The sequence below is a fragment of the Schistocerca piceifrons genome, chromosome 2, assembly GCF_021461385.2.
Source record: "Schistocerca piceifrons isolate TAMUIC-IGC-003096 chromosome 2, iqSchPice1.1, whole genome shotgun sequence".
Lineage (NCBI taxonomy): Eukaryota > Metazoa > Arthropoda > Insecta > Orthoptera > Acrididae > Schistocerca > Schistocerca piceifrons.
Genome location: NC_060139.1, coordinates 477,936,781 through 477,949,162, shown reverse-complemented (window position 1 = coordinate 477,949,162; position 12,382 = coordinate 477,936,781). Strand labels below are relative to the sequence as shown.

The 12,382-nt window shown below is 38.6% G+C and overlaps 1 protein-coding gene across 2 annotated transcripts in view; it reads right to left on the bottom strand.

Moving 5' to 3' along the window:
- The window catches only part of LOC124776555 (protein chibby homolog 1), a 56,127-nt gene extending 45,722 nt beyond the window's left edge, over positions 1 to 10,405 (bottom strand). The window contains exons 1-2 of one of the 2 annotated variants that reach the window (XM_047251591.1): positions 10,095 to 10,233; positions 1,431 to 1,663 (exon numbers count right to left, since the gene is read on the bottom strand). In XM_047251591.1, the coding sequence (XP_047107547.1) occupies positions 1,431 to 1,663; positions 10,095 to 10,105 (244 nt within the window). In that variant the 5' untranslated portion in view covers positions 10,106 to 10,233. Of the gene's footprint in view, positions 1 to 1,430; positions 1,664 to 10,094 lie in introns of both variants that reach the window. The other variant, XM_047251594.1, reaches the window with a different exon arrangement.
- Between the last annotated feature and the right edge of the window lie 1,977 nt (positions 10,406 to 12,382).

The window sequence follows — 12,382 nt, the reverse complement described above, 5'->3', positions numbered from 1 at the left end:
TTTTAAGACTGATGGGAATTTTAAATTAAACACCGGTGATTTTTATATTAATTTTGAATGTAACACGCAAGCAATTTTTTGGGGAAAAAGTGCATCTTATAGTCCATAAAATATGGTACTTAAACTTTCCTACTTGTGCCAGTGTGCATGGAAAACTGTGTACCATGTGAGCACCAACTTTGTAGGAAAGACATAGAGATTTTGTGCCACAGGATTTGTGTTGTTAATAGTGTTAGTGTCTTGACTTGACATTAGGCGCAGGTACTGGTATGCTGATGTATGGTTGAAACACGATCATCGGTGTGTATTACATCTGCAAACAATAAACATGGGTCTGGACAAAGTGAGCAGGGCTTTACTCTTGATGCTCTTTTATCAAAACAATGGCAATAGTGCCGCTGCTCTTCATTAGTACTGACACATTAGAGCAGGACTGAGAAGTCTTTGCACATCAGAACTGATGAAAATGATTCCAAAGTTCGAATAACTGGAAATTTGGTAATAGTGCCAAAGTTACTTTAGGCATGGCTAGATGCAATGAGCCATCATCTAGTAGTGCACAAGCTATGTCATGACAGCTAGATGTTTCAGAGTTGGCTGTTTGAAAAGTGCTGTGAACAATTGTGAATTGGTATCTGTAGTGGATCTGTCATGGATGCAGAGGAATGTCGCATTGAGCAACATTTGTAACATAAATACGATATGCAATTAACAAGTTTTACTTTCTTGTGTGGAAATTAAAATGTGTTTCTTTCAATGGTTGATCTGTTATTTCTCTTTGCACATCCTTAAAATGTTTCTATGAAATTTCATTGCCCTACAATCAATCTTTTTTCATGAGGGTCCTCTCTAGTACCTAAAGTTTTATTATAACCAGTCTGTACTGTGAGCCAACAAACACATGTAAAAAAAATAAAAAAAAATTAAAAAAAAAACAACTTCCTTATAACACAGTCAGGGAAACAAATGCTACCAATATGACAAATGATTTTATGAAGACTCTTTGGAAAAGGAAGCTTCATTATCATGTAGTCTGGAAAGTGGCAGTTGGAACAGAATAGTTGCTTCTGTGACATGTTGTTGTCAGTCTGCAAAGGGCTGTGATTTTATGAAGACTCATTAGAAAAGGCAGCACATTATCATGTAGTCTGGAAAGCAGTGGTTGGAACAGAATAGTTGCTTCTGTGACATGCTGTTGTCAGTCTGCAAAGGGCTGTTAATAGCGGGAAAGTCAACACTGTGTCTTGTTCACCTAAAGTAACTGACAAATTAATGTGACATAATAGCCCAAATTAGAAATGCTGAGTATCAACAATGAAGTGGTTGGTTGGTTTGTGGGGGTTGAAGGGACCAGAAACAATGAAGCACTGAACACATAATATAATGAAATGGATGCCTCGTATCTATAAGGAGCAATTGATATCACCTACTGTGGCAGCACACTCTTGCAATCCACCATCGCAGCATTTGCATCCAGCACCAGTGGTGACCAAACAAAGCAAGTGTGCCACTGTTGTGTGCAGTCAGCATCTCGCCGGCATGTATGAGTACATTGGGCCACTGCCAGAGGATCCTTGTCCAGTTGCATCTCCTCTGCCATACACAAATGTTCTCGTAGCTCTGCACTGGTGTGCATTCAGTTGTCAGTGACAGGACTCTGTACCTGGACAGTTAACAGTTGAGTTAAATGTTTCTCTACTGTTGTCATTATTTGGTGAGCAGTTAGCAGCCGATGTAATATTTGTGCATGCAGTGGTTAACAATAAAGAGTGTAGATGTAGTGCTTACCAAGTTATATGATATTTAAATAGAAATGGGAATTATTAGTGTTTGACAATTTGCCCCTCATCTCATGAGACTCAGATTCTTGGGCAAATGTTTCTGCTTTTTCCTTAACATTCTCACTTTACTGAACTATTTGCTTTGCTTTGTCAGATAACAGAATCCATGCTGCAGCGGCTACCATTTGCATTAAGTTTACACCCATGTAGTAAACATTTTTAAAATAAGGTTCTTTGTGGATAAACAACATGTTGACTGTAAACATTAGAATAAATCCCTATGGTGGGCTTTGTGAGATTCCATGTGAAACTGTGTCTGAGACTTTTTTTTTAATTTTATTGTTAATTAAATTTATGTCACTGTTTGTAGTGTTCTGAAAAAATTATCAAAGTTACAGAAATATTCGAAGAAATAAGGTGACATGGAGTCGGCACTTCTGCATATGAGGAAGAAGGGCATAAAACTTGCTTTTTATATTAGCAGCTAATTAAGCTTAAACTGCAGCCACAGTTATTATTTGCATTGTTAAGTTTAAAGAGCAGAGCATTACTTTCAGAAAAGGTTTTTTTTTGTTATGCATTTAGTGTTTCACCAATGACATAAAACATGCAAAGTTTTATCAGTCACTCAGCAGCTACAGTGGTTCTGTTGATTTTAGCTTAGGAGTTAGAAAACCCACTAAATACATCTAGTGATCCACAAAGCAGAGTTTAATATATAAATGACCATGTATAAATCTTGAAAGTAATTGTGTCCCACCTGTGCCAGGTTTTTAGGCTGTTATGAAATCTAAACCAATTACTATTTAATCAGAAAAATGTGAAAAACCATGTCAGCAAAGAATAAGAGACAACTTTGAAAAAAGTTGCAGAAATACAATATTGCAGTTCCTGTATTATTCTGATTACGATGCGAAGTTCCTTTGGACATGCATGCATGCAAGTGGGAAATTCAGGTTCAAGTCCCACTCCAGCAAAAATTTTCATTGTCGTCGTTCCATTCTACAGCTGATGGTAGTACTTATTCGCAACTGCGAATTAAAACGATGAGTTGTAGAAAGGTGCCAGCACATACAGCACTCACAAAGAAAATAAAGACAATAAGATAGAAAAAGATGAGAAAACATGAAGATACAGGCAACCACATATGAAAAATTTTTAATCGAACACTGTATGATATGAAGGATGCTGAAAGAAAAAGAAAGTACAAAAAAAAGTCAGTAGCCATACGAAAAGTATGTATGGGAAAGTGTGCAGAAAAAGGTAATAAGCAGATTTTCTTACAGACAAGGAAACTTTATCTTGGAAACTTACACAAGTGATAGTCTGCTCACAATACAAAACTTTTTCGCAGGTGTTAAAAGCGGAAGGATGTCAAGTCTTCTACACACCCACAACTGAAAAAATAGTTAGTTTGCAGAAGCATTACATGAATCTGACAGTAATTCTGAGATGAGTGATGAACAATCATATTTCGAAGACCTGTAGACATACAATCTTTAAGCAGTAACACTGTTAGAACCAGATGTCGCAAAGAGCTTGCCTAGAACATTTATTTTGTGAAGATATCAGCCAAATATATGTATGCTGCATTTGTGCAGAGCGCTCTTGACAAAAATTGAAAAATACGGACTGTCTGTATGAGACTTGGCAGGGACTCAGCAAAGTTGTTGAGAATGTTGATGAGAAGGATGTATCCTTGAAACAATTTGAAAAAGTTCTTGCTATTCTACCAAATACAGGTCATCAAACATGTTAGGATCCCTTAGACTTTTTTGAAAGTGAGTGAGTACTACTCTTTGCAGTTTTTTAATAGTGGATTTTTTTACCTAAAATAATTAGGTACCCAGAACTTTAAAGTAACAATGTAATGAAATTTATCTAAATTACAGGTAACTAAATGTTCCAACAAGGTTACCTAAATAGAATATGAAGTCTAAATATGTTAAGCAGCGATTCATTTGCACATTAATCATTAAACCATCCCTAAAACCTCACTTTGTAAGCTTTTGATATTCAGCTTTAAAGGGAAGGTAAAACAACTACCCATATGATCATCAATCAATCTTTAATTTATTTTTATTTATACTTTTTGTTATATTATCTTTTGATTGTCAAAAAACGTAAAGCAACTGTTCAACCCATGGCGATGGAATCCTTCTTTTACTTTGAAGGTACAGCTAGTAATCATGGTGCAGTTTCAGTAATAGCTGCCTCCCTCGCCCACCTCAATAAATAAATAAATAAATAAAGTAAATAAATAAAAAAGTAGGATTTTGTAATTTTACATGTTCAGTTTACAAATAAGCCACAATGGCACAACTTAAACAGGAATTAAGAGATGTTTACCTCTAGCAGTAAGATTGTAAAAGAACTGGTGATTAAAATCAGAATACCGGTTGATCCAATTTCCGTAAAACTCATAGGCCTTCTGACAAATAAGCCTACATTTAAAATCGAAAAGGTTCAACCTTGTATACAAATGACATTAAAAACGGTTAAGAAGCCAAAAACTACACACAAGAACTATAAAGTAGAGCACAAAACTACAGGCATACAAATGCTAATGGAAATATACTTGGTTGTAACGAGACTAATGCAATGGCTCCATAGCAATGTCCACTGCTGTGTTGTAGACCTATCACAAAGCAATACCTTTCCTGTATTTGCATGCTAGAATTGTAAATAGTATAAAAGATATGTGGTAAGTGCTCAGTACAATACTAGAGCAAAAATTCACGAGATGTATATGTTGCACTTTGAGTTCAGTCAGTCATTCAGAAAGAAAATCTGTAGCAAATTTCTCCTATTCCAATGAGGTTTCACTGCATAGCTCACAGGATGTAGAAGAAAAGTGCCTGACTGGCGCTAACCCTATTCCTAAACTTAGCTGTGAAATAACGTTTTGATCAACTGCTATACATTGCACATCCACTGGACAGGAATATATCCCAAATGTTGTAAAAGAGCATAAGTACAACTATTTACAAGTCCGTTTCTGTAACACATGAGCTCAACTATCAGTGGAATATATTAATAAATATTTTGCTTTTAAGTTTGTGCATTCATTTTTAGACATGTTGCCTGTTGGCACTCGTATTGGTATCTTCAGCTGTTAGTCATTAAGTGATCTTTCTGACATTTTGCTAGCATGAGTGGCTGGCTATCGCTGTCAAAGACTCAACCTCCATATAACTGGTAGCAGACTTGCAGAGGGTCAAAAGATGAGAGTGATTAAATTAATTCAACTTAGGAGTTTTACAGTAATTACATTAGTTAAGGTGTGAAGGAATATTGGGAACCAGAAGTTGTACACGTGTTACATGCAGCTGTGCAGTTCAGTGCTACGATACTGTGGCATAATTGGGTCGGCAGAGCGCCATGTTCAGCAACATTGAGGAGAACGCTGTACCAATGGCCAGCTCCCACATAGCACAATACGTGACAAGAAGCAGTTCGCTGCACGCCAGAGCAGTAATCGGGTCAGTTATGCTAGCCGAGTGACAACAAAATATATTCCACTGACCTACTGGGGAAGAAGAAAAGCAGAAATCTGCGGCAGGATGCCGTATTTAAGGACCAGCATCCAGCTCTTCAACATTGTGTGCTGTGAGGTGTTGGAGTGACGCATGACGCACAGCCTGTGTCACCTAACACCACCACCAGTTTGGAGTCATCACTGCCATCGCAATCATTGTAGTAGTCACCACTGTAATGCAAATCACCACCTAGGAGGCTCCAGAATGCCGCCGCCACCGTAACTATCGTCAGATGCCATCAACAGACAGCAGCCTGTCATGGGTGCACTTTGTGGTAACACACTGTCGCCATCATCCTGGGATGCTGCTGGAACAAATACCGTGGCAGGGACAGGGGCTGGGAGCGCTGGCCCACCGAAGCCAGGCGGCTGCCACCAGAGGTGGTCCGCTGAAACAGGGCATTGACCTGTCCCACTGCCACACCCCCAGCCGCCAACACAACATAGGTCTGTGACGCATGGTTCCAGCTTCTGCAGTGAGTCACTGCAAGGCCGAAGCACCACTGTCAAGGCAGCAGATTGAAGTTATGTCAGTGCACCTTCAGACTCAGCAGCAGGCACATGTGCGAACGTCTGCTCATCACATCCGTCGCTGTCAAGAATAATACAAGTGGAAGTAAACCTCGCCCTGGGGGGCCCACAACCAATGATTGCACTTGATCAATAAATGTTGTTATTCTGTCATCAGGAGCCATCTGTGGACACTCCCTTACCATCCTTTTCCTCACGCTTAGCAGAAAACCCACGTTTGAATCTGGCGACGGGAAAAGGAGTCCCGTGCCAGTTAACATGCCCTGCTTACACTGGTGTGGCCGTTTACAGACTGGACTCAAGTTGACAGCTGGAAGTTATATGAATTTGCTGCACCAATGTCTGATGACTTTTTTCGTGGTCATTACCACTATAGTTCTCCCCTAGTTAACTGTAACAGTCATTTGCTTCAGCAGAGGAATCCAGGTCCCATTTATCGTAAGACTTTCCTCCAACTATGTTGAAAGTATATTGTTACCGTTAAGTCTGATTGCTTCCCTAAACAAGGTGGTGTGGTGGCCTTATTCCAGAAAAGAAACTGTATGTCGGAGAATTTCATATGTGGTCGGTCTCACATAGTGTAGGCCTTGACATGACAGACCTCTCTATCTGCCCTAGCCTGAAATGTCATTTATCTCTGATCTTCAATTATCTGGTCATTTGAATACACATACATGATACATAGTATGTTCTTGACTGAGTGGGCCTCATTTGTTCTTTGCTGACCTGACACATGCCCTGTGCTTCTTGGTCAGCACATAGGCATATATAATCTTTAAACTATGCCTGAGCAGTATACAAACAAATCTTTATGTCATTCTGGGAATGTATGGTGGAAAAAGAAAAATCTACGGGAAACAGAGAGTGGATTAGCTGCATGTAACAAGGGGAGTTCTACAGCAGTAGTGGCCACGTGAAGTCCCTGAAACATTGGCACTGTAAGTTCATATAAACTCTGGCTAAGGGCTCGACACCAATCTGCCACCAGCAAGGAAGGGTGAATCTTTGACCATGTTAGCCAATCATTCTGATGAAATGTCAGAAAAGAATCACAGAACAAATGTTGGCCAAATATCTCGAGACAAAATCCGACATACAATATGTTTAGGCCTACCTGGTAAACTGCTGAGAAACAAAACAAGATAAAAATGTCATCCAAATTCTTCAAAGCATTGGTATTTATTTGCCAGAGAAAATATATACTTACAAAACATCAAACAATATATATAAAGCAACTTGTCACCATGATTGATTTTGAGAAAAATTATATTTTTGAAATAATTTCCTTGAACTCTGAAAGCATCAATCATCAAAATTCTGCATTTGATATTCTAAAATGCCTAGTTGTCAAATGATGTAGAATATTTTGTGTTCCTCCAGTTTAAAAACTGGTAACCTCTAAAGAAATATATTACAATGGGATATTCAGCAGGTTTCATTGCTGAACACTATCTTTTCTCATGTAAAATGAAGTAACATTATGTATAAAAAAAAGTAACTTGCCACAACACGAATGTTTACACGGAGAGAGAATGCCAATACCATATGTCCTCCTGCATGATAACAATTTTACATGACAGGAAAACACTGTCAGGTCTTAACCAGTATATTAAAAGTTAAAAAGAAAGAATAGTGTGGCAGCCCAAAAAGCCACAAACTGTCACCATGACTGCTATGTTTCTACAAAATTTCTTAAGATGAAATGCAGAAGCAAAACCCTGATGTACTCTCCACATTACAACTTTATTCATATGATTTACAGGCATGTGAAATGATCCCAGCTACAGGGTGACGATATGATACTGCAACCACTATTAAAGCAAAACATTTCATGAAAATCTTAAAACTCAAAGCCAACCATGGTGGAATTGTATTGCAGTGATTGGATGAACGTTGATATGTGGTACAGAACACCAATAAACAAATGCAACCAAACATAAATTTATGTACCTCTTTATTCATGCCTTATCAGGTCAAAGGAGGCGTCCGATCCCACCTGTCGGCTTTGACCCGTGACATAAGGGTATTGTGTTGTGTGACGTCATGATGGCACGGAGTTTAGTTTATGAGTGTGTTGTGTTTGTAGATGTCTTCTTGTGGTTGGTGGTGTCCTCTGTTGGTGTGTGTTTATGTGGCATATTGGGCTCATTTGGGTGTCGGTACTTGAAGTGTGCATTTATTGGTCATGACTGTTATAGAAGAACGGAAATTAGTTTCAGTGATTTAAGAATTAAGTTTCCATTGTGTGTATGTCATTGCAGTGTCGTTTGATGTTATTAGTTTGTTATTTGTTCTGTGGTAAGTCATTTAATTCAATTTGTGGCTTCTTTTGTTAGGTATGGATATCCTTCTAAGTTTAATAGGGCGCGTCTGCAGGCTGAAATGAGGGACGACATGTTGTCCATTATTAAGTTTCAGCAACTTTTTGGGCTTGTGGAGACGATAGTGAAATGCGGCGTACGCAAGCAGAATATGCGAGAGGTTTTTTTTATGTGTGCACATGTGTGTGATTGGGGTGGCTGACCTAGTGTGTAGCGCTGGAACTTTTTTGTGGTAAGCAGTGGTTTTTTGTGTGTATTGTTCGCATGTTACGATGTTCGCTGAGGTTTTTATGTGTTGTTGGGTCAGTGTTATTTCATGTTAGTGGTTGATGTTTTGGTATCGGCATTTGTGGTTGATTTATGTACTTAGGGGAAGTACTCGATTTCAATTTTTTTGGTATTGTCAGTTGTTATTTGAGCTATATAGGTTGTGGGAAGTGACCGATTCCAATTTATCGCCATAGCTATGTGTGTTTTGAACAGGGAGCTGTTGTTTACCTATACAGGTCAAGGGAAGTGTTCGGTTCCAATGTGACGTCGCCAGCTACGTGCGTTTTGGTATCGTGAGCTGCTGTTGACCTATATAAGTCATGGGAAGTGAACGATTCCAACTTGTTGTCGTAGCTGTGTTTTGATATCGTGAGTTGCTGTTGACCTAAAAAGAACACACCATGATCCCAAAAAAAGTTACAGAATGTAAGGGAATCGGACACTTCCCTTTACCTTTTCCCTTTAGGTCAACGGTAGCTGACGATATCAAAACACCAATGACTACAGCAAAACCTGTGGAAATTGGAATCAGACATTTTCATTGACCGCAGCTGACGGTACCAAAATACCTATACACATAAAAATACGAAAATTGGAATCGGTCATATCCCTTGATCTATATAGGTCAACTATAACTACTTATACGAAAAAAACCAACACCTACAGCTACGAAAAACGAAACCACCACATCTCCAAAATTAAAAATTCAAACATCCCTGCGTAAATTAAAACACATTCAATACACAATAATTACACAAAACATTGCAACTTGAGAACACAACCAACTCAAACTCCGCGCCGTAATGACGTCACACACCACAACATATTTACGTCATGAGTCAAAGCAGACGGGTGGAATCTGAGGCTTGCGTTAACCCATAACAAAAAACATGGTGAATTGAACAGACAATAGTACATAATTCCTTAAAAATATGTTTTTACTCTGATAAGGAGTTCATGTAACAAAAATCATTACCTATAAATATATTATCAGGTTGACCTCTTAGGATGGAGTATGTTTGTAGGCAACACAATACATGTCTAGTTTGTACATTATTCAGTGTAATCTACAAAACAAGTTGTATTATCAGCGATGTCTTGTTATTCAGTTCTCTTGTCTGAAGGTTCCATCTGTTCCTTTAATTCTGCCGTATGTAATTCAGTGATACGTAGCATATAGGCCTATATGTGTCTATCACCATTTTTTATGTATGCCTGTATATCATGACTTTCCTATTATTCTTATCTTATGTAATTCTACTACATATACGGCGTAAGTGACGACATCAATACAATGGCTGGCTGAAAGATAAAGCGGCGAGAAAATTAATGACACATTAAAAATTAATAAAACATACATGAAGTCTGGAATACGGTAACAATGCCACATATGCCTGTGATTCATACTGGGAATATGCAGAGAAACAGACATCTCTACGTGACTAACCAGTAGCACACTTGATCATAAATTATTTGTTCTTCTTGCGTTCTGTAAACTGTGCAGAAACAACAGCTGATAGAACACTACAAAATGGAAATTTACTTTCTACCGAGTAGTTCATGGGTCATACGAATTAAACTACTTCATGTAGGTGTCAATATTAATCAGCAACAGACGAAAGTACGACGGACTTTGCAAAAAATAAGAAATACCTGGTAGCCATTCTCCTTTGTCGAATACAGCTTCTTGTTCTCCCAATCTTATCCTAATTTCTCCAACTTCCAACCCGAGATCCTCAGTGGGCCTTTCCTGTCCAATAGTTGCAATGGCTTTTCGTGGTGTCGGTTTTCTGGGTGAAAATTTATTTGAAAATAGTGGCATTGCACAGCCATTTATGAAGCACAGTTTCTACGAAACACCTATGCCACACTTTCTGTCTTCCAACTACAAACAAACACTGTTTCATTCACGTCTAGACGTCTATAAACAAAACATGCCTCCCAACATAACATATACTAAGACCTCTGACATAATCGAAGTCAATTTCAACTACGATTCTATCGAAAGAAATATACTGCAATGGTGACAGGTGCAACGGAGATACAGGTGCTGCGAAAGTATTATGGAGAAGAAGCAACACCAACACCTACTTTTAAAATATGGTTTAAATGTGTATTTCACATAATGAAGCGAGATAAAAATTTTTTGAGGCGAATGTGAAGTGTCCGGAGGTAAGTTTAAGCAGTTTTAGAGAATGATGAATTTTATGGATTGGCTACAATGAATGGATGAGGTGGTGGTGGTGGTGGTGGGTAATGTTTAACGTCCCGTCGACAACGAGGTCATTAGAGACGGAGCGCAAGCTAGGGTTAGGGAAGGATTGGGAAGGAAATCGGCCGTGCCCTTTCATAGGAACCATCCCGGCATTTGCCTGAAACGATTTAGGGAAATCACGGAAAACCTAAATCAGGATGGCTGGAGACGGGATTGAACCGTCGTCCTCCAGAATGCGAGTCCAGTGTGCTAACCACTGCACCACCTCGCTCGGTGTAATGAATGGATGATGCTGACAGTTGAAAATCAGGTATTGTTTATTCTTTTGTAGCAGATCACTACAATATCTAATGAGAATTTTTGAGTGTTGTGTTTGTCGTTGAATATGTTAGTGTTCCTCAGTTGTTTAATCACTGATGAACAACATCAGTAAACTATTTGGAATGAATTCCATGCAATAGAAGCGTACAAGCGTGTGCTTTGATTCAGTTCATTTGGAGACACACAATTTAAGGTTATGGATAGGAAGAAAGACAATTCACCCACAGCAGTTGCTACTGTTAGAGCACATTTGGCAGATGGATGCTGCACGCGACACCATATTCCTTCCAGAAAGATCTCACAACAGACAATGATTAAAAAATGTAATCCAAGACTTTGTTGATCAGTAGCAGCATGCAGTCAGATGTGGGAGAAAACCAAAATTGAGCGCTAGAGTTCAGTGAAAATTGAAAAATATGATCATTTGCAATCGTAAAGCTACAAGTACGCTAATCGCCGTGTAGTTTAAGGATTATGGAGTGACTGTGTCAGCTAGAAGTGTAAGGAGACTGTTGTGCAAGACAGGCCAGCTAGCGCGTAAATTAGTACATGACTTTGAACGTTTATGGAGACGGTATACATGACAGCAAAAATCGCTCATTAATATCACTAAAAAAATTAGTAATGCGAAGTTTGATAGTAATAAGGATTACTATTATCTTGCATCTATATTTCAGTTAAGAATCAGTGTTCTGTGTCACAGAGGAAAGCAGCCAGTGTGTGGGGAGGAGGGAATAGGGAGAGTTTCATCAAAACTGTGTACACAGAACTGTGAAGCATCCCATTTAAGTTATGGTCTGAAGTGTTTTTTCATGGAAGGGTCCAGGTAACCAGCACATGTTGAAGATTCTATGAATCAAAGATAGTATCTGAAAGTGTTAGAAGAGAGACTTCTGCCTATGACTAGGGAATGGTTTAAGGCCAATTCAAACTGGCTGTCACATCATGTCCCATCAAAACATTCTGCAATGCATTTCAGATGGCAGCCTCCAAACTGTCCATCATGTCATGGCATGGTTTCTTGGGAAAAAGTTATTGGAGACTGACATAATGGATTGGTGTTGATCACATGATCCCCAGCCTCATTCTCTCAATACACAGCCATGAGATTATCTTCCATTCTTCGTTTCATCATGCTATTTGCGGTTAATATAATTTTTTTTCTAAGTCTTTGTTATTCATTACTTTTGTTATTTTTTCATCATTTCTTTCGTCAAAATTTGTAATTTTATAATGAATGGTGAAAGATTAATTGAAGCAGTGAGAGCAGCAGTCTGAACTGCACAGCATGAGCGACAGGAAGTATTCAAATTCTTTTAGTAAAGAAGCATAGGGGAAAAAACAGAATTAAAGAATGTGTGAGATATGATTCTTAAACATCGTAAACCTTCTCACATTTAGGCTG